Source organism: Protopterus annectens, chromosome 1.part1 (assembly GCF_019279795.1).
Source record: "Protopterus annectens isolate FY-2018-M chromosome 1.part1, PAN1.0, whole genome shotgun sequence".
NCBI classification, from domain to species: domain Eukaryota; kingdom Metazoa; phylum Chordata; order Ceratodontiformes; family Protopteridae; genus Protopterus; species Protopterus annectens.
The window spans coordinates 1,978,382,389-1,978,407,237 of record NC_056726.1 but is presented as its reverse complement, the minus strand read 5'-3'; the positions used below and the strand labels follow the sequence as shown (position 1 = coordinate 1,978,407,237).

Sequence of the window (24,849 nt, the reverse complement as noted above, 5' to 3'; positions counted from 1 at the left end):
ATGCCTAGCTGATTGCAGAGTGTCAGAGTAGCCTCTCTCACTTGAAGAAGTTGATGCCTGGTGGTAGAGGTAAGGAGCCAATCGTCTAGATACGGAAACACCTGGAATCCTAGATGCTTCAGGTGAGCCGTGACTACTGCCATGCACTTGGTGAACACTCTGGGGGCTGTAGTGAGACCAAAGGGCAGAGCTTGGAATTGATAATGATTGGCTCCCAGCCAGAAATGCAGGTGATCTCTGGATGGTCTGGCTATCTTTATGTGGTAGTACGCATCCTTGAGATCGATCGAGCACATCCAATTGTCCTTCCCCAACAACGGGAGTATGGACTGTAGCGTGACCACTCAGAACTTCTCTTTTCTCACAAATTGGTTGAGTCTGCAGAGATCCAAAATGGGTCTCCAGTCCCCTGTTTTCTCTGGAACCAAAAAGAACCTTGAGTAAGTTCCGAATCCTGTCTGGTCTGCTGGGACTGGCTGGATGACGCTTTTGTTCTAGCAATTGGCGTACCTCTATTGCTGCTTGTCCCATGTGACTGAGTGGAACGTCTGGGATTTTTTTGACGGGAAGAGGCTGGGTGGAGAATGGTATGAACTACCCTCTGGAAATGATACTTTGTACCCAAATGTCATTTGTTATACTTAGCCAGGCTTTGGGGTACAAAGATAAGCGACCCCCGACTGCCTCCAGAGTAGGACAGCCAGGCCTCCCTTCAGGAGCACTGGTAGGATTGACCAGAGAAGTGATCTCTGTCACCCTGGTGTTGCGGACCCCCTCTGCCACGAGGGTGGCATCTTCCATTGAAACCCCCTCCTCTGCCTCTGGAGGGGGGCTCTCCACGTGTGTCTTGAAAGGCTCCTTGGGCTTTCTGGAACCACATTTTTCCTCCCCTCTGACCTTTGTGAAAGGGTCGAGTGGGAGGTGGAAAAACGGACTCCGACGGCAGACAGAGTCTTTCTTTCTTGCTCACACCTGGTCAAAGTCTCCTTCACCTTTGGCCCAAACAAAGATGAGCCATCAAATGGGGTATTAGTAAAAGAAGACTTGAAGGGTTCCGCGAAGGAACACAGTCGCATCCAGGCATGCCTACGGAGAGCGATTCCTGTACCTGCAGCTCTACTCGAACCATCAGCTGCGTAGGATATGAGATGCATGGACAAGTTGACTATCGAATTGAGGGTAGAGAGCACTGAGTGGCAATCTTATCGGATACACTCGAAGCTACAGCACCCTGAAGGGTATCTCCCAACTCCTTAAGGAGATCTCTCTGCAGCCTGGTAAAATGTGTCAAGTAGTTCAGTGATCTCAGTGAGAAAGTCGCTGAACTGAACATGTGTTTCCCATATCTATCCATGTTCCTAGATTCCCTGTTAGGAGGATGGATAGATGAGGAAGTCTCAGACATTTCCTTTTTGGTGGCTGCTGCCACCACCATGGCATCAACAGGGACTCCTTTGGCCAAAAAGGACTTATTCACAGGGGCTGAAATAAACTTATTAGGCCTCCTAGGAACAGGTTCCATAGATTCTGGAGACTCCCACGCCCTACGAGAGACCAGATCCATAAGCTCATCATAGGGCAGAGATACCCAAGATGTGGAAGGCTGAGACCCAAACGCCTTCAGGAGAAATGACTCGTCCTCATTAGGGCTCTTGGACTGCCAATCACCCCTCTGCCTAAGGATTTCAAGAATCTCCGCAAAGGAGATGTCCTCAGAGGGGGATCTGGGGGACCCTTCTGATTCATCCAGGTCGATGTCCGATGTGATAGACTCCTGGGGGGAGTCCAAATGCCTCCTCTTACATAATCTCTTCCCGGGAACCTCTTCAGGGGGAACTTCTGGAGAGGTCTCAGAAGAGCAGGGAGCGCCCTGTGGGGCTACCTGATGCTCTGGGTCTCTGCGTTTGGGATGACCGGATGAAACAGAAACAGACACAGGCACTTTAGGGGAAGAAGAGGCCAGACCTTGAGATGAGGAAGTCTTGGAAGACAACACTCGCCTCATGGCATCGAATGCACCTCGGCTCCGATGAGAAGGAGTCGATGGCTCCGATGGAGCCGCGATTTCCTCCCGCACTGAAGCCGTGGGCTCTGAGCCCGAGGTAGGAGCCGAGCTGACCCGAGCCAAGGCCCCGAGAGGAAGGGTCAGCACCGACAAGTCGGTGCAGCTATCCTCCCCGGACCTGACTGGAGAGTGTTGGTTCCTAGAGTCCCCGGTCGCCGCCAAGAACGTCCATCAGTGATGAATGAATGGTGAGATTGAACAACTTCACATCATTATATTCATAAAATATATGAAAGCATTTTAAGAACTAAGCCAACATGAGAATGGAGAAAGGAGATTTTGCCAATAGGACTGACTGCAAGTAGAGGTGCAAAAAATAGGTAAGAGGGGGCTGGGATTTACCGGAGAAAAGTGACAAACAAACAATGGTATTGGGAGCAAATAACTAAAGAGAAAAGTAATAGAGTGGAATGAGGCCAAGAAGATGTTTGGACTGCAAGCTAGAGGCTGCCTTCCCTTCCAAGGACTGATATCAGAGTATAGGCAAAGAGGAAGGGATATGGGAATTTTAAGAGAAAGACTTGATCTTGTAAAGCTTTAGGATGAATCTAGAAGGGCAGCTGCTGTTAAAAAGGGATAATCAGGAGGGCATATAAGCACTGTATGATACGTATAAAAATCAATCAGAGGAGGTTAGAAAAGACTGGGAAAATACAGGCTGTAAAAGCAATTTATAAGAGAACAATGGAAGGACATATGTATGACTCCAAAGTATGCAACAAAGTTGAGAAGTTTTAGGATCTTTGCGTGGAAGTGTTTACATAGTTATGTTTATACCCCACGCAGACTTCAAAGAAGTTTTCCTCAGCTAGACAGGAAATGTAGGAGGCGTGATGGAAAAGGAGGAGATAATTTGGACATATGTCTTGGGAGTGTAATGAGTTGGAAGATTTAAAAATTCCCCTACAGAGTACTCTGTTACAAATATTGGGTGATCAAATGGCTGTAACTAAGGAAATTATTCTGTTGAGCTGGAACACGGGATCCGAATTGCCTAGATTTGTAGGACCTTGTTAAGTTTAATTATGTTGGCTCCCAAGCATGCAGTTCTTAGAAAATAGGAATCAAAATCTAAACCAACTGCATCTGAAGTATTGAATATTACAAAAGAGGTAAAGGAACTGGAAGAGGGATTTTTTAGAAAAGGGAGGGATCAAATTGCAAAGAAATAAATGTCAATCCCAAGAACAATACAAGCAGAATCATGTTCAAGAGGAGGAGGAGTGTGGTTTAAAGAAATGCAGGAATTCAGCAAGTTATGTAATGCAGAACTGATGATACTTACAAAGAAATAAAAGATGTGATGAGTAATGTATGTAAATGGAAAAGTGTGATGATAGTTTACAAAGAAAGAAAAAAAGTGATATATAATATATGTAAATGGGAAAATGTTTATATTGTCTGTTTTCTTTTCTGTTAGTGTATATTTGCCTATATTGCGATGATTTAATAAAGGTATTTAAAAATAAAATATATCTTAAACCCAAAGAAATTAAACAGATAACAAGCAAAAAAGGGTATGTCAGAAGAGAATAAAGAAAAGATAATATAAAACCTGTGAAGCTGGAAGCCCTTGTTTATAGATATTTCTAGGCCCTTTAGTTTAGGGTCTATAGTAAATCAGCGAATGCTTAAATTAGAGAACGCTGATTTATCGACCCTTTAAAAGCAAAAGCTTGAAATCCCGAAGACATGGAACAGCGATTTTTTTCTCAGTGAAATAACTCAGTTTTTGGGACTTTGTCATTTCCTCCACTGTGGTGTGATCTCGGATTTGGTATATTTAAGTAAGGGGGTGGGAGGCACAATTGGGGGGGTGTGGGGGGAGAAGCCCCCCACTTTATTTAGTGTTTTGAAATTTTTTGTTTTTCTTTGTGTAACAGCAATTTTTTTCCCTGGGAAAAAAATCACTATTACGTGTCTTCGGGTTTTCAAGCTTTTGCTTTTAAAGGGTCAATAAATCAGCGTTCGCTATTTTAAGTGTTCGCTGATTTAATATAGACCCTTAGTTTATACACAGGACAGGCATATTTTTATCAAACAGAGAAGAAGCTGTGGATTATAATTAATAAAGAGTTGAACAAATTTATTTGGGACAGGAAGAGGGCAAGAGTTTAGTGGGATAAGCTGATCTCCATAGACTAAGGTAGTTTGGAATTACATGATCTGATGGGATGTTTTAGAGCTTTGCAATTAAAACTTATATACATAACACAAGCAAAAGCTTATACTTCAAAGTGGAAAAGGAGAAAGTAGGATTTTGCATGTAGGTTCTTAAGGAGAATAACAAAAGTTATACAGAATATTATATTCATAAAGTAGCATTAAATATTTCTTAAGAACTAAGCCAAAATATTAATGAAGAAAGGAGATTTTACTAGTAGGGATGACTGCAAGATGGGACTTATAAAGTAGGCAAGAGGGGGCTGAAATTTACTGCAGAAAATTGGCAAAGGAGCCAAGGTTTTGGGAGCAAATAACTAGAGAGGAAAAGGTATCAGAGTGGGATGAGGCCAAGCAGAAATCTAAACTGCAGGTTAGAGGCTGCCTTCCCTACCAGAGAATGATAACCCAGTACAGGCAAAGAGAAAAATATGGGAGATTGCTGAATGAGCAGAATTTTTAGTTGAGTCTAAAACAGAAGGGATAATTAGTAGGGTATATAAAATATAGCATAATGATGCATCTGCGGTGATGCAGCGGTAGCGTTGTTGCCCCACAGCAAGAGGTTCTCCCATTCGATTCTCAGCTAGTGTGCGGGGAGTGCCTTCTGTGTGGAGTCTGCATGTCCTCCCCACAGGTCGAGTGGCGTTCCGAAAGACATGCGTGAATGGGCGTGCTTTCGTTGAAGGTTGGGCATCGAGCTGGCAACTCGGCACCGTGAAAATCTACTGCCAATCATTAGTGGACCGGAGTTCCGCTGTGGCGACCCCTAACCGGGAAAAGCCGAAAGACAACAACAACATAAAATATAGCATAATAACTATAAGAATCCATCAGGGGACCAAATTATTCCTCAAAGTACAATAACTAAGCTAGACCAAACAGAAATTATATTTCACAGGAATATGTGCATTTAATTGAAAGTTTTGACACACATCCAATAACTATTTTAGATCAAGCACCAATAAAAAAAAAACTACAATAAAAATGCTGGGTAATGAAGTAATAATGAGATGCTGGCAATTGCCCACCTACCTCTTAAAAAGAGAGGAATTTGTTAAGAATTGATAGGAATTACTTAGAGGGGCTGACAAAGAGTATTGCAGAATGCGGGGAATCCCACAGAATAAGAGGAACAAATGCAAATTTCTAAACAGAAAATAAGGGAGCACCTGGATAATATGCATGAATTTAGAAAGATTGGTGTTAAGCAACTAGTTTTTGATCATAAGTCTAGAGCACAAAAACTTTTTGCACAACAACTTAACAGAAAGAAGAAAGAGTTGTCACCAAACTTAGGCAGCCTATAACAAGAAAAAAATATATGAAAATTTGTATAAGCAGAGAAATGTAGAAATCATGAAAGAGCATAAATGGCAGTTTTTAAAGACAGAAGTATTTAACAAATGGGTAGTGCAAACTGTTTTAGAGTTATTGGGGAGTCTAGAAATTTCTTCAGAAGGGATAGCTAGTGAATGGGTTAAAATGAAATGGAGTTTAAAACACATTAGAATTAAGAGAAAGAGAAAGGTATATGGGGAAAACTAATATGAATGGTTTAAAGAGGTTGCTAAATGTAGAAGTATTGTAAAATAAAAGGAAAATGAGTAACTGCAAACTGCTAAAGAGCAAACAAGGTAGTATTTGATAATATTAACGAGTTTGGAAATGTTGCTGTTTACAAACTAAGTTTCTCATAACTCCAAAGCACAAAAACTTGTAGCACAACTTTAGGCAACAGAAACCAGAATGGGTTGTTGACAAACTTATGGAGCCTTTAATAATAAAATAACAAGAAATCCCATAGGGACATTACAGATACTTTGAAGATATTATGAGTAGAAACCAAGAAAAGCCACAAATGGAAATATTTATGGAAGACTTAATTATGCTAAGGTTAGCGGTAGATGAAGCTAACAGTTAAGATAGGAAGAGATGAGATAAAAATTGTGACTTATAATCAATCATCAGGAAAATCTCCAGGAACAGGTGGTACTTCTGTGGAAGTCTGGGTGTTAGGAAGGAAGAAAGGTGTTTAGGAAGACAGAATAAAAAGGAAATATACAAAGGAAAAACAGGAGAATATCTGTATGGCTCCCAAGAATGCGACAAAGTCAAGAAGGTTCAGGATTTTTACTTAGAAGTGTTTGCATAGGTATTTGTATATCCTAAGCAGACTTCTGAGAATTTCTCTTCAGGAAGCTAGCAAGTGCTAGAGGATTGATGGGAAAGAGAGTGTGAGGTAATGGAGGACATGTTTTGGAAATGTAACAGGTTGGCACGTTTTAATTTTTTCTTACAGAGCACTTTGTCTGAAACATTGAGGGAGCAAATTGTTTTAAACAAGGAAATTATTCTTTTAATCTGTGCTATAGGATCTGAATTGCCCATACACACTAAGGGCTTACTAAGTTTAATACTATTGGCTGCCAAAAATAGAAATCAAAATCTAAACTGACTGTAACTTAAACAGTGAATATTGTAATGGAGATAAAAATAAGAGTCAGGGTCATTAAAAAAAGGGAATGAGCACATTATACAAAATAAATGGAATTTGTGGGTACAAGGGATGCAAAATAATGTTCAGGTAGAGTGAAATTGGGGAAGGTATATATATATATATATATATATATATATATATATATATATATGGATCTACTTTAAATTTTCAAATACCAAAATAACGAGATGAAGAAGCCAAAAGGTCATAACAATGAAAAGAAGTCAGAAGATCACATCTTACACCACCAAACTACCATTACATTTTTGTATGCAGTTTGCGATGTAGTCCAGATTGGTAAGTGTACCCTTTCCCATAGTTTAGGGCAATCTCAGAGTTATTATATATTATTTGCAGGGGGTGCAGGGGGCTTGCCCCCTGCATAAACATTAACATTAGTTGTTATAATGTCAAATAGTTGCTTAAAACTATTTAATTTATAGTTTTGTTTATCTGATGCTGCTTCTAATGTGGCAGTGTTACTTTAATATTTTCTGATGCGCTTATTCAATCAGTGGTAGTTCCCGGAAGTATCAGCGTTTTGTTATAATGAAACTTGCTTTACAACGTACAGTGCAGTTTTTTTAATATGTTTACAGAAATTCTTTCGGATACAGTTTTTAATCTTAGAATGTGTGGAGGTGTAAGTAAAATGGGAAAGAATAGTTGTGTAAAATCTTACCATAACCATAGCTGTCCTTCTCTTCCATATTGCAGTATTCTGTACTATTGGGTCTCTTCCTCTTGCTACCCCAACATCCGTCCAGTCTTCAAATGTTTGTAGTCACTGCTAGGTGCATAGGATGTCTGACATGGCTAGACTAGTATAGGCCATAAAAGTGACGTCTGCATGCACCAGACCTCAGAACTGAGCGCCCCAGTCGGACTCCATTCCTAGGACATGCTGTGCAAGTCCAGTGACATCCAAGAAGAAAAGCATGCTAACAGGAGGGGCAGGAGGGAGAGAAGGAATACTGCAACATGGAAGAGAAGGACATCTATGGTTATGGTAAGATTTTACACAACTATTTTATGTCCTTCTATTCACATGTTGTAGTATTCTGTACTCTTGGATGAGTGCCAAAGCTCACTGTGAGGATGTGGGTGGCGGCTTGGAGGAATTCTCTATGAATCCATGGAGGACAGCCTTGGCAAATCAAGCCCTGGATCTAGAGATCTGGTCTAGTTTGTAATGTTTGGCGAATGTGTGGACAGATGTTCAAGTGGCTTCCTCTAAAATGGTAGAGGTGGCCAAACCTTTAAAGAAGGCTCCACAAGAGGCCATAGCCCTAATGGAGTTTGCTTTAACCTTGGATCACAATGATTTCCCATGATGTGCATAATAGAAGGTAACTGCCCTGGAAATCCAGGCTGAGACTGTCTGTTTTGTCACGGCTTTCCCAGGGCTCTGGGGTGGAAAGAGACAAACAACTGGTCAGACTTCCATGACAGACTTAGTCTTGTCCAGCTAGAACCTAAGCTGTTTGTGCACATCAAGGGAGTGTAAGACTCTCTCACTGTCACTTTGTGGGTGGGCAAAGAAGGTGGGGAGTTGGATGGCTTGGTTTAAGGAAAGCTCATTGACCACCTTGGACATGAAGGATGGGTTGGTTCTAAGGGTTACCCTGTCTCTGTGGAATATGAGAAAGGGGAGAATAGCCATGAGAGCTTGTAGCTCACACATTCTTCAAGCTGAAGTCAAGGCCACTAGAAGTAGGGTTTTCCATGTGCAGTGTTTCAGAGATGCCTTAGATGCCAGTTCAAAGGGGGGCACCATGAGCTTCTCCAAGAGAAAATTCAGGTCACAAGGAGGGGAATGGGTTTCCCGGGGAGCCTGAGATGCAGCACTCCTCTTAAAAACAACTTTTCAGGTAGTCTGGAATCCAGAGGGGGTTCCAGATGCAGACAAGCTGAAATGGCAGACAGGTGACCCTTGACAGAGGAGTATGCTATACAGTCTGCAAACGTTCACACAGATAGGACAGTACCAAAGGGACTTGGCTCTGTAATGGATCCAACTGTCTCTGAAGACACCATATGGACAATCTTTTCCATTTGGATACATAAGATCTCCTGGTATTAGGTTCCTGGCCTCCTGCATGACTGTGAGCACGTCCTGCTTGTATAGGTGTTTGTAAGGGATCAGAATTCTATCATCCACAGGGTGAGGTGTAGAGATTGCCAGTATGGATGGATTAGAGATCTCTTGTCCTTTGTGAGAGGGTCCACTTTGTGGGGTAACTTGTGGTGATTGCCCTTGGGTAAATGCAGAAGGAGGGGGAAGCAGTGCTGTCTTGGCCAAAAGGGGGTCACCAACAAGATTATTGGTCCGTCCTGCTGAATCTTCAGTAGGACTTTCTGAATAAGAGGGAAAGGGGGAATGCATAGAAAAACATCCCCTTCCAAGATATTGAGAAGGCGTCTGTTGCCCTTACCAAAGGGTTGGGCAGCCTGATGCAAAAGGATGGAAGTTGCCTTTTCATGGGTGAGGCAAACAGATTTATTTGAGGTGTACCCCATCTGTGGACTAAGTCCAAGAACACATCCCTGTGGAACATCTATTTGTGGGAATGTGACATGGACCTGCTTAAGGTGTGTGCCTGACAGTTACCCCCTGTTTTAAGGCCAGCTCCCACACTAAGAGAACTAGTCTGCACAGCAAGTACGATTTTGATCCCCTGGCTTGTTGACATACCAAAGAACTGTAGTATTGCTTTTGAACAGTTTTAAAGGGCCCTGTTTCAGTTTGGGCTGAAAGGCCTTCAAAGGCCAAAATAATTGCTTTCATCTCTCTTACATTGATGTGCTCCCATTTGTTGGAGTCTGACCAGGTGCGTTGGACTCTTAGGGGACCCATACTCACTCCCCACCCCTGGTCTGAGGCATCCGTGTACATTTCCTACACTGGCAGGAGGTGTTGAAGAGGTAGGCCAGGGTTGTGACTCATCTGATTCAACCAGCACTGAATATCTTTCTTGAGACAGGGTAAGAAGGGGATTTTGTACTCCAGACGATGAGAGTGCTGAATCCAAATGGATCTTAGGTACCACTAAAGCTTCCTCATGTGAAGTCTCACCAATGGTAACATGGAGAATGGGAGGGTGGCCTAATGGTTAAGGTGTTTGCCTTACAAACACAAGGTGCAGGGTTTGAGTCTCACAAGGGATAATTGGCTAGGCTTAAAATGGCTCGCAAGGGCAGTTAGCTTAGTGCTAATCTATGAACCTATGGAGACAGTTGAAGCCATGTGGTCCAGAAGCCTGAGGTACTGCCTGGCAGTCAGTTTTGTGGGCTGACTGACCAAGAGCAGGTACTGTGTCAACATGTCCATTTTTTGGGGTGGTAAGAAGGGCCTCATGATATCTGTCCGAATCCTGCAACCTAGGAAGATTAGGTCCTGAGTGGGAGTCAGGTTGGACTAGGGATTCTTTGCAATCTGCCTGGATGAGAATTTCATCTAGATAAGGGAAGATTTGGATCCCTTGAGTCCTGCAAAAGGCCACCACTGGTGCCAGGCACTTGGTGAAGACCCTTGGTGCCGTGGAGAGACCAAAGGGCAAAGCCGAGAATTAATAATGAGAGGAGGCCACAGAGAAACATAGGTATCTCCTGAATTTGGGCCTTATGGGAATGTGAAGGTAGGCATCCTTGATGTCCAAGGTGGCCATGAACCCCTGAGGTAAGATCAAAGGGGAAAGAGTTTGCAAGGTGAGCATCTGAAAGGTGGGCACTTGCAGGAAAAGATTTAGGTGCGAGAAGTCCAGAATTGACCTCCAGAGGCCATCTTTCCTTAGGACTAGGAAAAGCCTGGAATAAAATCCTTTTCCCCCTGTCTGTCTGAGGGGCAGGTTGAATGGTACCCTGGTTCGTGAGGTTGTCCAAAACTGGTTGAAAGAGGGGGAGCTGCTCTTTGGGGGTGGAGGGATACCCCTCCCAGATGGAGTAGTGATCCATGTCATAAAATAACCGTTTTCTATTATGGATAGGACCCACCTGTCTCTGGTGATTTCTCCACACTGGGAGACAGTGAGAGAGACATAGTGATACTGGGATAGAGGGGGGGGGGGGTTCAAGAGTGGCAGGAAGTCACAGACCACCTGCCATGTCTTGAAACTGAGGCTTCTGTGCTGGAGGCTGGGCAGATCTGGCAAGAGTGGTTTGATTCCTGGCAACTTTCCTAGGTCTGGAGGGGAGGAGTGGGAGCAGAGTGCTTCCTGATAAACTGAGTTTTTGATGAGTAATTTCTAAGGAACTTGGGTATAGGAAAGACAAACAGGTGTTTAAGATCTTGTAGCTCCTTCCCCTTTTGTTGCAATGTCTTAAATAGCTCTGCTACTTTGGTGCCAAAAAGAACATAGTTGTCTAAAGATGCATCTCAGAGTTTTGCCCTGATGTCATCAGGTATTGTTAGCCACGAATACCATCGGAGGACACAGGCTGATGCAGCTGACCTTGTTGAGGCCTTGGGAGCATCGTAGCTGTACCTAATGGAGTGTCTAGTGACCTGGGAGGTTAAGGAAATGAGGCTGGACAGTTGAGCTTTGGCCGGGAAATCAGAAATGTCAGTCAACTGTTTTGAGACTTTTTCTAAAAGAGGTAAGGCATATTTGGACATGTGGTTCCGGTAGCTGACCACCCTAAATGCCAGGGTGGAAGATGTGTAGACTTTTTTTCCCAAATGTTCTATAGCCTTGGTATCTGTCAGCTAGGTTGTCAGACTCCCACTGTGCTGAGTCCTAGGCCCCAAGCCTTAGACTCCTCTGTAGGAAGGTGGGAAGAAGAAGGAAGGAGTTTGGATGCCTTGTCCGCAATGACTGAGATTGTGCCTAGGTCAGCTACAGGGTATTTTCACCAAGAATTTAGCTCCCTCGGGGGGGGGGGCAGGGGGCTGAGAGTCTGGGTTCAGGGAAGCTGCACTTAGAGCATCAAGAAAGGCTGGCAGTACTGGAGGGATAGCTGAAGGAGCAGGGGAAGCCATCTGGAGAAGTGCATAGTATCTTTTCTGAACCTCTGTCATCTCAGATGAATCCCAGTTAAAGTGCTCCCTCATCTTAGCAATGGTCTCCCCAAAGGAGAGATCCTCTGCTGGGGAATCTGCTTCAGCAGTTTCTTCCTCGGGGGAGGCATATCCAAGAGGGGAGGGAAGTTGGGAAACATAAGAGAGAGATTCCTCTGAGGAAGAGTCAGAGGATTCCTCCTGTTCAACCTGAGAGGAGTCTAAGGCTTGGGGCCTAGGACTCAGTACAGTGGGAGTCACTGGTGAAGGTACTGAAGAAGCAGGTCTTAAGGCTATGAAGGCATTGAAGAGGCTTTGCAAGAAAGCCTGACAACCTAGCTGACTTTCTGTTGGAGGAGAGGAATGTTCCCTTTTTTCTTTCTTTTTCAGAGAATGCCTAGCAGGCGTCTGGGCCGGAGCAGACCTGGAGTCGGGCAGCATGGCTTTAGGGGAGGGATCCATCTGGTTGGCCACTGCAAGCTTAGGTTCCCCCTCGGTGTAGGAAGCCGACGTCTGCAGGGCCTATGAGAAAGTGCCTTCCACACAGGGTTTTGCTGCTTCCAAGTTTGTACCCACCATACCCAAATTGGTGGTAACTGATAGTCCCGCCAGGCCAACATCGGCCACAGGAGGGACACTGGGAGGCAGAGATGCAGCTACGGTTTCAGGTCTTGAGGTCTTTTGCCTTTTTCTTGGGTGGCTCAACAGGCAGACTGGGCATCCCATCCATGCCTAATGCTAAACGCTTGAGTCACTGATTCTCTAGGTATATGCTTAAAGCATCCAGTCTGCTACGCACGGTTTTCGGGATGAACGCCTGGCAAATGGAGGAGGCCTTATGGTCGTGAGATAGTCCCAGACAAAAAAGGCAAAGCTCGTGGGCGATCTGACGGCTACACTTGCACTTACCCTTTCTGGATGACATGAACATATACCAGCATGCAATGACCCAAAACAAAAGATCCCCAACAGGATATTATCTCAATAATTCTTGATCCAGCGGGTGGTACGGCAGGAACAGCTGATGTTTATAAACACTTTATAATCTCGAAATACTGAAATGTCAAATTTCAGTATCTCGAAACTATAAAGTCGAAGTTTGAAAATAGCAAAAGTGCATAATCTCGAATTTGAATATCTCAAATCTGCAGTTATGTCTTTACGCTACATAATGTCTGGGATTTATGTGGATGGTGTGCGGTGCCGTGTGTGGATTTAGGTGTTATGTCAGGTAAGTGAGTGTTTTGTAAGGGTTTTGGGTGGGAGTTTGAGTGTATGTGAATGAGCTAACATGTGTGATGTGTGTGTGAGGGACTGTAGAATGTGTGTGTGTGTGTGTGTGTGGTGTGTGTGTGTGTGTGTGTGTGTGTGTGTGTGTGTGTGTGTGTGTGTGTGTGTGTATTTGCTTTTGTTTACTGTTTATGTGATCTTGGAGTATATATAAGTAGGGGGGTTTGGTGGGTGCAGCTCCCCACATGGGGGGTGCTGCTTATTTGTGTTGTAGGTTTGTGGATGTGTGTTGTTTTGTTTATGTTGTGATGTGGGTGTTGTGGTATATGTGTGGTCTGGTGTGTGCTGTGTTTTACGTGTTTTGAATTTCGCGGTTTTGGTGTTGTGTGGATTTGATTTCATAGTCTCGAAAAACTGAAATTCGAGATTTCAGTATTTCGAGATTATGAAGTGAATCTATAAATGCATGTATGTATGTATACCACATGAAAATAACAAAGGAGATGTTATTATGGTTTGTTTTCTATACCTATAATACTTTTAGAAATGTCATGCCTACGAGACATGTTTTAAAAAAGCATTGTGACAGAACTAGAACTAACAATTATGGTAGAATAAAGTCTTGAGTTGGGCTTAGGAAACTCAGCTTTGATTAGAAGCTTGGGTGCCTGATGGAGCTGATGGAGGAGGATGGTTACTGTCGGTTCGCCCATTCTTGGGGAGGGAGGTAGCTCTGGTCTGCTACCTGATGATGTTTAATAGACCCAGTCGTCTTGTATATTCTGTTATCCACAATTGACTGACTGACTACAGGTAGAAGAAGTACTGAGCAAGGTCCTGTGGAGAGTTAAAAAAACGAAAGGAGGATTTGCTAAAAGGTGAGGAGCACTGCTCTAATCATGTATACTCCAAATTCTGTTTCCACCAATGTGATCACATAATTATATTTGATTCACTATGTTTGCCATGCTATACCATTTCAATGGCCTGAATTGTACCTAATTATGGAATTACTGCACTCATTCATGTAAAAAAAAAAATAAATTCTGTAGGTTCTTTAATCTAACATTCACTTTCTTTTTTTATATTTTTTGGAGCTTTCTTACTTTTCTCTTACCCAGAGGAATAACAAGGAAACGAATGAAGCTGAGCCATTCAGGAGTCTTGTTTCCCAACTGTTCCACAAAGAATCGCAATATAGTGCTTAGGTAGCTCTGATCCCCTGTGACAGCTAGTTTAATTGGAGGAGGCATCTGGGAATTGCAATTACAGCTGTACAAAAACAGAAGGAAAGTGAAAGCAATTAAAAATGACTGAAACTACAGATGTAGATTGAAGCATGAAAATACTAGTGGCAAATGACTTGTTCATCTGGACTTAGTTTAGAAACAAGGACTTTGAGAGGGTCATAAAATGAAATGGATAAAAAAACAACTAAACAATGTAATGGATGACTTATGATGAAATGAAGTATTTAAATTATACTCCAGATAGAAATTTCACATAGTACTTAGTGTAACTTGTGCCACCTGAATCAACCATAAAAACTATTTATTTCTCAATTAATTAGCAGTCCCAGATTGTACTCTTAGCTTAGAAATGTTTTTCTTGTTCGGAGTCTGTTGTGATAGGTAATGCACAGGAAATGTCTATTAAAGGAAGGTGCAAAACATCTATACCCCATTACTTCACACCTAAAAACAACAGGATAAGAAATCAATACAGGATGAACCCTCTTATTTGACAAAATAAGTCTCTGAGGGCCTACAGTTAGGAAGCAGGTAGGTGGGATGCTGCCCTCGTTTACCTATTTATTATTTGACAACTAGGTAGGTGGGCTGGTCCAAAGACCCTTTTCAGTCACAACCAAGGCATAGAAATGCACACATACAAAGAATAAACTGATATTAGTACAGACTATTTACAGAAGGGTGGAAGTAGTGAGGATATTTACAGCAGTACAGTAATTACTATACTTTAATGCAGTACAAGAATTACTATGTAATATAAAGAAATAAAATATTATTTGTGTGAAAAATAATATCCTAATATATAGGAGGATCTGCCAAGGCTGTTAGATAATGTTTTCTTCTAGATGACTAATCACTTTCAAGAATTTTAAGTTGTGGTAGGTATGATGTTAAGTTTCCTACCCTTTATGGACTCTGAATAATCAGGGCAATTCATTACAGAATGAGTACCAAACTACTTAATCAAATGTGAGGTGATAAAATGGTGAAGCTAACTAAAGAAGCCTTTTATGACTTGCCTTTCAAATCTGATTCTACTCCTGGGCTACATGTCTAGACACAGCTGCATCAGAAGTTGCAGATATCCAAAATGAATGATCCTTAACAAGATCTGGTAAAGATTTATTTGCTAAGGAACAGCATTAATGGGTACTGTGACTCAGCTATGACAAGCTTGTCTACTGACCAGATTACAATGTCTGCTTTCAACAAATGAAACAAGCAATTGTTTTGTTCTCCCTATATCTTTTTTTTCAAATCTTTGATTTTTATTTTTTGCTGTTACATTAAACAAATTGTAAAATGCAATACATAGTAACAGATGATAATACATTGAAAGTAAACCATTTACAAAGTTAGATGAAGTAACTGTTCATTCTAGTAATAGACAAGTATCTTTAAGTTTGTTTTCTCAATATGAAGAGCAACATAGATAGACAGCAGAATGAGATGAACAGACATATGAGAATATGACAATATTAACATTGTTAATGTACAATGCAGCTTTTTGCACATAGTCAGAATGTATTAGATAACTATACAGTGTTACAGAATACAGGAAAAACCAACAGAGAAAGAAAAAAATATATTAAAAAAAACCCACAAAAAAACAACTTCTATATACAACTATTTATAAATAGTGCTACAATATAATGACAGGATTCTAATTACATTTAACAAGACGTGATAGTTCTCATCTTTGTATGCATCTTATATACATGTAACCATTAGAGAACCCAGCAGAGTAAGACTCTGATGAGGAGGAGACTGGTGGCAATACTACTAAAGGACAATGAATATAGAAAAACATTGTTTGCTATGTTAGATGCAGTCGAGGGTAATACTCCAGAACCTGAGGTATTTCAGGCGCTTATTCGCATTGTTAGTGGTTAGTTTATGAGATAAAGCAGGAACTGGAACCAATAGACATGTTGACTTTAATTTCCTCTTGGTGCATCAAGTATGATTTATGTACCTTCTTTGCATATCATTCTGCATATTTCACGAGATATAGCTTTATCTCAACTTTATGTATTTGATACTTTATGTAAAGCCTTGTTAGTATAATCTTGATTATATATGTTACTGTCACTGTATTTATGTTATTACTGCTTCATTTTATCCACTGGAGCTTTTCTCCCCGGGCCTCTACTGAAAATGGCCATATCCAGCTAGACTAGCCCGGTCAACAAATGTAAAATAAAATAAATAAAATATACTTAGATGCCATGTTCTTAAAGTTGGACTAATCTAGTTTAGATCAATCTAACCAGTTCTGTGTAAAATAGAGCTTGATTAACATGAAGAGAGCAATCTGTATCCTGAGATCAGTAGAAGTTATGTCCTCATGGCATATATGAAGTATAGCAAATTCCCAGGGGAGAGTGGATTTGCCATAGCCCATTTTTTTAAAGTTTGATCCTTAGCAAATTCCAGAGATTCTGAGCATATTTACATTACCATAGACTGTGTAGGAGGTCAGCTTTAGCTGTGGGGCAAAAAGGGCACAAGGGTGAAGTGTTAGGAAAAAAAGAGTTTAAATGTTCTAGAGTATAGTAAGCATTGTTATTAATCATTAACTGGGTAGATAACAGTTTCTTAAAAGGGGCAAAAGCGTTTGTGTGATTAATTGCTTGACAGAGATGAGCATCTGTCAGGTCAGGGTTTTTGTCTTTCCAATACTGTGCAAATGTAACTTTTAGTTATGTACTTACCATAACTTCGGATGTATGGGATCCATCTCGCCCACATTCATAACTGATGGGTTCGGAGCCGATCCATCGGCTCCGACTCGGCCACTATACAATAGAACGAAGTCTCTAATTGGCTGGGCTACCCCTTATCCCAGAATGCACCATGCCTGCTTCCCCAGATCTTGTTTGTTCGCTTTCATACCTACATCCAGACACAGAAAACATAACCGCAACTGTAACAAACTAAAGTCCTTCAAGAGAAAGAACTCAGTAGAAGCAACATTTCCTCTAAATCCAATGGGAAGGGGGAAGGAGGGCGAGTATGAATGTGGCGAGATGGATCCCATACATCCGGGTTATGGTAAGTACATAACTAAAAGATGTAATGGGATCCTATCTCGCCTACATTCATAACTGATGGGACAGCATCCCTAGCACCTAACTCCCGGGTGGCTCATTGGAAAACACTCCTGAGAACTGTGGAACCAAAAGAAGCTCTACCTCGAGAAACCACATCTATCTTGTAATGAGAAATGAAAGTGTGTGGAGAAGTCCAGGTAGCGGCCGCACAGATATCATCTATCGATAACTTGGAGTGGAATGCTACAGAAGTAGCCATTGCCCTGGTAGAATGAGCCTGATTGGGAATGGTAGCTCTTTGCCCGACTGTGAATAAATGAAGGAGATGCAATCTTTAATCCATTTGGCTATGGTGGTTTTAGCCACCGGTTGACCCAACCTATTTTCTGCAAAGGACACAAACAGCTAATCTGACTTTCGTGTCTGATTGGTCCTACTTAAGTAAAAACGCAGTTGTCTATGCACATCCAACTGATGGAAAATGTATTCTGCGTTATTGGAGAATTTGGGAAAAAACACAGGAAGCTCCAAGGATTGTTGAATGCATAAGGGGGATGCTACCTTGGGTAAGAAAGAGGGATTTAACTTAAGAGATACTCTGTCTTTGTGAAAGATCAAATAAGGAGGACTAGAACAGAGGGCCTGAAGCTCTGAGACCCGCTTGGCAGAGGTTATTGCCACCAAAAAGGCGGTTTTCCATGATAGAAATTTCATATCACAAGTAGCTGCTGGTTCAAAAGGGCGGGCAGTTAAAGAAGCTAGAACCATATTCAGGTCCAAGGAGGCACAGGATGGGCTATTGGGGTCCGAAGGAGCCACGCCCCTTTAAGGAAAGATTTGCAAAGCCTGTTTGCCATTAAAGAAGGCTCAAAGGAGACATGAAAATTAGAGATAGCCGCCAGTTGGACTTTGATTGTGGAAACTGAAGAGCCCAAATAAAACAAAGAAGCTAGGAATTCTAAAACCTGAGGTACTGGGGCGGTAAGGGGATCTATACCTCGTTGCTGGGCCCAAACAGCAAACCTCTTCCACTTGCTGGAATACAGTTTAGTAGTGGAAGGTTTGTGAGAAGAGGACAAAATGTGGATAACGTCTGGAGAAAGAGAGTTATCTCTAAGGTTGGAAGTGGAGTAACCAGGCGGCCAACCTCAAGGACCTGAGGGATGGATGAGACTGACCCAACTGATGAGTTAACAGGTTGGGCACCAGGTCCAGAAGCCATGGGCCCTCCACCGCATACCTCAGAAGGAAGAGGAACCAAACCTGACGAGGCCAGTGTGGAGCGATCAGAATCATGTCGCTTCCCAGATAAATCACCTTCTGTATCACCTTCGGGAGAAGGGGAACCGGAGGGAAGGCGTAAAGTAGACCGGAGGGCCAACTGTGAGCTAGAGCGTCCCTGGGAATCTGCCCCTGAGAGGGAGTCAGAGTAAAGAACTCCCTGCATTTTGCATTGTGAGGGCTGGCGAACAAGTCGCAACAAGGGAGGCCCCACTTGGCGAAAATGTTTGCAGCCACCCTGTCGTTGAGAGACCACTCGTGGGGCAACAGAAGGGTCCTGCTCAGCCTGTCTGCAATCACATTCGATTTCCCCGGAATGTGCGTTGCCACTAGGAAACACTGGGTAGAAATCGCCCAATGCCACACTCTCATGGCCTCTCGGCAAAGAGGGTAGGACCTGGTTCCGCCTTGCTTGTTTATGTACCAGACTACCGACATGTTGTCGGATAGGATCGCAATGGTACCCCGGGGAAGAACATGATGAAGTGCTTGCAACACCAGTAGCACCACTCTCATTTCCAGGATACTGATATATAAGTGTGCTTCGTGAGCCTGCCACGTACCTTGGACAGACCTGTCCAGATAATGCCCCCCCCCCCCTATCTGGGAGGCGTCCGTGGTCACCGTGGCGACAGGAGGCTGAAGGGCAAAGGGTCGCCCCTGGTCCAGGTTGGACCGAAGCAGCCACCAACGTAGGTCCCGACAGCAAATTTCCGTAATCTGGACCAAATGGTCCAAGGGGAGATCCTGAAAAGACCATTGAACCGACAGTAGCCATTGCAGCACCCGCATGTGCAGCCTGGCTAAGGGGACTAGAAGAATGGTCGCGGCCATCGTGCCCAATAACTGCAGAATCAATCTGGCCTGAACTCGTGATCTGGGTAACAAGGTTTGAACCTGAGACTGCAGGACCTAAATCCTTTCTATCGGCAAGAATATAGAAGTTATGTTCTTACCATAACGTTCCATGTTAGTTGTCTTCTTCTCGCCTTCTTCTTGCTGGATGGGTTCGGAGCCGACCTCGGCTCCGACTCGGCCACTCTAAAAGCTCGAGAGTTGGTTCCACCGGCTCGAGGCTCCCCTTATATCCCACAATGCTAGGCGTGAGTTACCTCAGATCTCGTTTGTAAGCTAGGCCCAGCTTATAATAGTAACAGAATAACTATAAACAAAGTCCACCTCTATAAACCAGGGAGAAGAGAAGGGTGACCTACATCCTGATCCAGGAAAATATGCACAGCAGCATATACCTAAAGTAAGAGGTGGTAGAAAGAGAGGTCACAATCAAAACTCCTCTAGGTCTGTCCAGGCCAGGGGGAAGGAGGGTGGGGCGAAGAAGAAGCGAGAAGAAGACAACTAACATGGAACGTTATGGTAAGAACATAACTTCTATATGTTAAGTTGTCTATCTCGCCTTCATTCTTGCTGGATGGGACCGCCCTAGCACCTTGTCCCGGGTGGCCTAACGGAACAGACTCTTGCGAACAGTGGAACCAAAGTTAGCTCTATGCCTAGAAGCTAAATCCAACTTATAATGAGAAATGAAAGTGTGAGGAGTAGCCCAAGTAGCCGCTGCACAAATGGTGTCAATAGGCAGTCTGTCTTGGAAGGCTATAGAAGTAGCCAAAGCTCTGGTAGAATGGGCTTTAGGTTTGTTAGGCAGCTTTTGGTGTCTAATTTCATAAACAAGGGAAATCAGAGATGTTATCCATCTAGATAATGATACCTTTGAAACTGAAAGTCCCTTTCTGCCTTCTGCATAAGAGACAAACAGCTGGTCAGATTTTCTGAATTGTTTGGTTCTATCCAAATAGTACCTTAACTGACGATGAACATCTAGCCAATGCAATTTCTGTTCAGACCTGTTAGAATATTCTGGAAAAACACAGGAAGGTCAATGCTTTGATTTAGGTTAGACGCCGAGGCTATCTTAGGTAAAAAGGACGGGTTGGTTCAGAAGATACCCTGTCCTTATGGAACAACAGATAAGGAGGTCGACAGCTGAGTGCATGAAGTTCGAAACTCTTCTAGCTGAAGTAATAGCTACCAGAAAGAGTGTCTTCCATGATAGCAATTTTAAAGAACAGGAGGCTGCAGGTTCGAAAGGGGAAAGAATCAAAGAACTAAGAACTAAATTTAGGTCCCAAGGAGGAGGAGGATTTCTTATAGGAGGTCTGAGAAGAAAAACTCCTTCAAAAATGCTTTGCAAAGCTTGTGGGACATTATGGCAGACTCTGAAATGCCCACATGAAAGTTAGAAATAGCTGCCAATTGAACTTTAAGAGTAGATGGAGATGAACCTGCATGGAAGAGTTCAGCTAGAAAATCAAGGACCATTTGGATGGAAGCAGTGAAAGGATCTATGTCCCTTCCTTGAGCCCAATAGGCTAAACGCTTCCACTTACTCAAATAAATCTTTCGAGTGGAAGATTTATGGGAAGCTATCAAAATATCTCGACAGAGTGAGATATTTGAGGAAGCCTGGCTAAGGTTGGAACTGGAGGAACCAAGCAGTGAGGTTCAGAGAGGGAAGGGAGCGATGAAACTGACCCGACTGATGGATCAAAAGATCTGGAACTAGGTCCAGATGCCAAGGTCGCTCCAACAGAAAATGATGAAGAAAGGGGAACCAAACCTGTCGAGGCCAGTAAGGAGCAATGAGGATCAACGAGGCCTTCTGAGCGATAGCTTTCTGTATCACTTGAGAGATTAGTGGGAAGGGAGGAAATGCATACAGAAGTCCCCGGGGCCAAACTTGGACTAGAGCGTCTCTGCTGGGTTGACCTGCTAAAGCGAATAGGGTGAAATAATCTCTGCACTTGCTGTTTTGGGGAATAGCAAAAAGGTCGCAGCAAGGCTGACCCCACTTGAGAAAAATTTCTCTCACAACAGAGTCTTTCAGAGACCACTCGTGAGGCATGAGGATAGCTCTGCTCAATTTGTCCGAGATTTGATTGGACTTCCCGGGGATGTGCGTTGCTATCAGAAACCGCTGAGAAGAAATCGCCCATTGCCACAGTCTGAGTGCTTCACGACACAGGGGGTAGGACCTGGTTCCGCCTTGTTTGTTGATATACCACACTACAGACATATTGTCCGTCTGGATTGCTATCGTTCCCAAGGGAAGAGAGTCTTGAAGGGCTTGCAATGCTAAAAGCACTGCTCTCATCTCTAGAACATTTATGTGCAAGTGGCATTCGTCTGGTTGCCATGTGCCCTGGACAGTTCTGCCCTGATAATGCCCCCAACCCGATCAGGGAGGCGTCCATTGTCAGAGTAGCAACCGGAGGGGAAGGGACAAAGGGTCTTCCCAACAAGAGCTGAGGGGAAGACATCCACCACAGAAGATGATTTTTGCATGTTTGCGTAATCATGATGGTGTGGGACATCGGAAGTTGCTGGTATGACCATTGCGTGAAGAGCATCCATTGAAGGATTCTCATGTGGAATCTGGCTAATGGAAGCAGAGGTATGGCAGCCGCCATAATCCCCAACACTTTCAGAACTAACCTGGCTTTGATTCTGTTGCTGCTGAATAGGAGCGAGACCAGTTTGTGTATGTCTGTTATTCTCTGATCTGTTAGTCTCACAGACATGTTGACTGTGTCTAGATTTGCGCCTATGAAGGTAATAGTACGACAAGGCGACAAAACAGACTTTTCGCAATTTATTGAAATGCCTAAATTTTGACAAATGCGAAAGGTGTAGTCCCTGGCCAATAGAAGAAGATGCTTGGTGGGAGCTGTGAGGAGCCAGTCGTCCAAATATGGAAACACCTGGAATCCTTGACGTCTCAGGTGAGAAGCTACCACTGCCATGCATTTGGTAAACACCCGGGGGGCAGTGGTGAGACCAAAGGGCAGGGCCCTGAATTGAAAATGACTGGTTCCCAGCCTGAAGTGGAGGAATCTTCTGGAGTGTCTGTTCATTTTTATGTGATAGTACGCATCCTGAAGGTCTATAGAGCACATCCAGTTTCCCTTTCCCAATAGGGGAAGGATGGACTGCAGCGTGACCATCCGAAATCTTGTTTTCTTGACTGACTTGTTCAAGATACTGAGATCCAAAATTGGTCTCCAGTCCCCTGTTTTCTTTGGAACTAAAAAGAACCTGGAGTAGATTCCGGATCCTTGCTGGTCTGCTGGAACTGGCTGTATTGCTCTTTTTGCAAGCAGCTTTGAAATTTCCAAAGCTGCAAGATTTTTTTGATTGGTTTGGAATGCGAACGAAGGGAATGGAATAGCCTTCGGAAATGATGGACTGTACCCATTTGTCTTGAGTCAGGGATAGCCAGGCTTCTGGGTACAGTGACAATCTTCCCCCGACTGCCTCCGAAGGTGGGCAGTCGGGCAACACCTCAGGGATGCTGAAAGGGCTTATCAGAGAAGGCTTCCCGATTGCCCTGGTTCTGCGGACCCCCCCTGCCTCTAGGGCGACGTCTACCGTTGTTGTTCCCCCCTCTGCCTCTGGCGGGAACCGACTCTGTCGCCAGGCGAAGTCCCTTGAGATTGTTTGCGGAACCACATTTTTCCACTTTTCTGGCCTTTGGGGTAAGGCCTAGAAGGAGTGGAGAAACAGACTCCGACGGCAGAAAGAGTCTTGCCATCTGTCTCGCACCTAGTCAAGGTTTCTTTCACTTGAGGACCAAAAAGAGATGATCCATCAAACGGGGAATTAGTAAATGACGTTTTAAAGGGGTCCGCAAAGTTGCATAGCCGCATCCAGGCATGCCTGCGTAAGGCCACACCTGTCCCTGCGGCCCTGCTCGCTCCATCAGCCGCATAAGAGAGGAGGTGCATGGAGGAGTTAGCTATGGAGTTCAGGGTAGCCAGCTGAGTGTTCATCTTGTCCTGAAAACCCGCAGCCGTAGGATCCTTCAACATGTCACTCGCTTCTTTGATCAAGTCCCTTTGAAGATGAGTAAAATGGTATAGGTAATTCAGCGAACGCATAGCAAAGGTCGCTGACGAGAACATCCGCTTCCCGTACCTGTCCATAGACCTAGATTCTTTGTTAGGGGGATGAACAGGCACTGAAGGATCAGCTAGTTCCTTCTTGGTGGCAGCAGCTACCAGCATAGCATCCACAGAAACACCTTTTGTGAGAAATTGCTTGTCAGTTGGTGCTGTTATAAATTTGGAAGATCTCCTGGGGGTAGGGTCCACTGAATCAGGAGCCATCCAGGCCTTCTTTGCAACCACCTGCATGAGGGGATCAAAGGGGGACACCCAGGAGGTGGAAGGGCGAGAGCCAACGCCTCAAGATACACAGATTCATCCTCCGAAGGGTTAAGGGCTGGCCAATTTCCCTCTGTTTCAGGATCTCTAGAATGTCTGCAAAAGAGACATCTTCAGAAGGGGAACGGGGAACCCTCGAATCCTGTAAATCTGTGTCAGAGGTGACAGACTCAGGTGAGTCTATGTGCTTCCTCTTACACTTTCTCTTCCTAGGGGCTCCCCTGCCAATTCAGGGAGGCCTCGAAGTGGATGAGATCCCCACAGGGGATTCTTGAGGAGCTAGCTCTCTGCGGTCTGGGATGAGGGAGTGAGTCGACATAACCAAAGGCACCGAAGAGGGAGGGGTGGACGGAGCCGACTGTGGAGTCGAACAAGGTTCCAACACACTCCGCATGACCTCGAATGCACCCCTGTCCGGCAGAGCCAGAGGTCCCCGCTCCGAGAAGCTGAGAACCTCCCTCGGCACCGACAGAGATGGCTCCGAGGCCGATGTCGGAGCCGAACTCACCAGCGCCGAAGCACCGAGAGGGAGAGGGGGGTCGGACAAGGGTCTGATGCCACTCACCCCCTCGGAGCCGACGAGGGGAGCCCGGCGCCGAGATTCTTCAAAAGAAGAAATCGGAGTCGACGACGGAGCAGAAGACAATTGTATCGGCTCCGACGCTACCACAGTCTCGGTCCCGAGATACCCCGGCTCCGAGCTCAAAGGAGTCGGAGGAGGAATATTTATTGGAACTAGTTGAGGCATCGACTGATGAGTCAGACTCTGGAGCATTTGGGCCAGTGCCTCGGACTTCAAAAGTCTACTCACTACCCTCTGGAGGTCGTGATCTGAGAGCCTCGATGACCTGGAGGAGTGAGATCTGTGGCTCCGTTCAGACAGCAAGGGAGACGCTGGAGCCGAATGAACGGAGCCAAGGGACGGTGACCTCGATCTCTTTCTAGATGTCGGCTCCGATGGTCTGATCGAGCCACCCAGGAATCTTAATGCCTCGGCTCCAGCCGGAGCCGACGAAACCACAGATACTGCAGTCAAGACTCATCGGCTCCAGCCGGAGCCGATGAAGCAGTAGG

The 24,849-nt window shown here is 44.1% G+C and overlaps 1 protein-coding gene across 2 annotated transcripts in view; it reads right to left on the bottom strand.

Annotated features, from left to right (window-relative positions):
• The window catches only part of LOC122813124 (phosphofurin acidic cluster sorting protein 1-like), a 3,500,289-nt gene that overhangs the window by 1,546,314 nt on the left and 1,929,126 nt on the right, over positions 1–24,849 (bottom strand). For both annotated transcript variants that reach the window (XM_044085266.1, XM_044085275.1), the window contains exon 16: positions 14,072–14,226. In XM_044085266.1, coding sequence (XP_043941201.1) covers positions 14,072–14,226 — 155 coding nt within the window. The remainder of the gene's footprint in view (positions 1–14,071; positions 14,227–24,849) is intronic.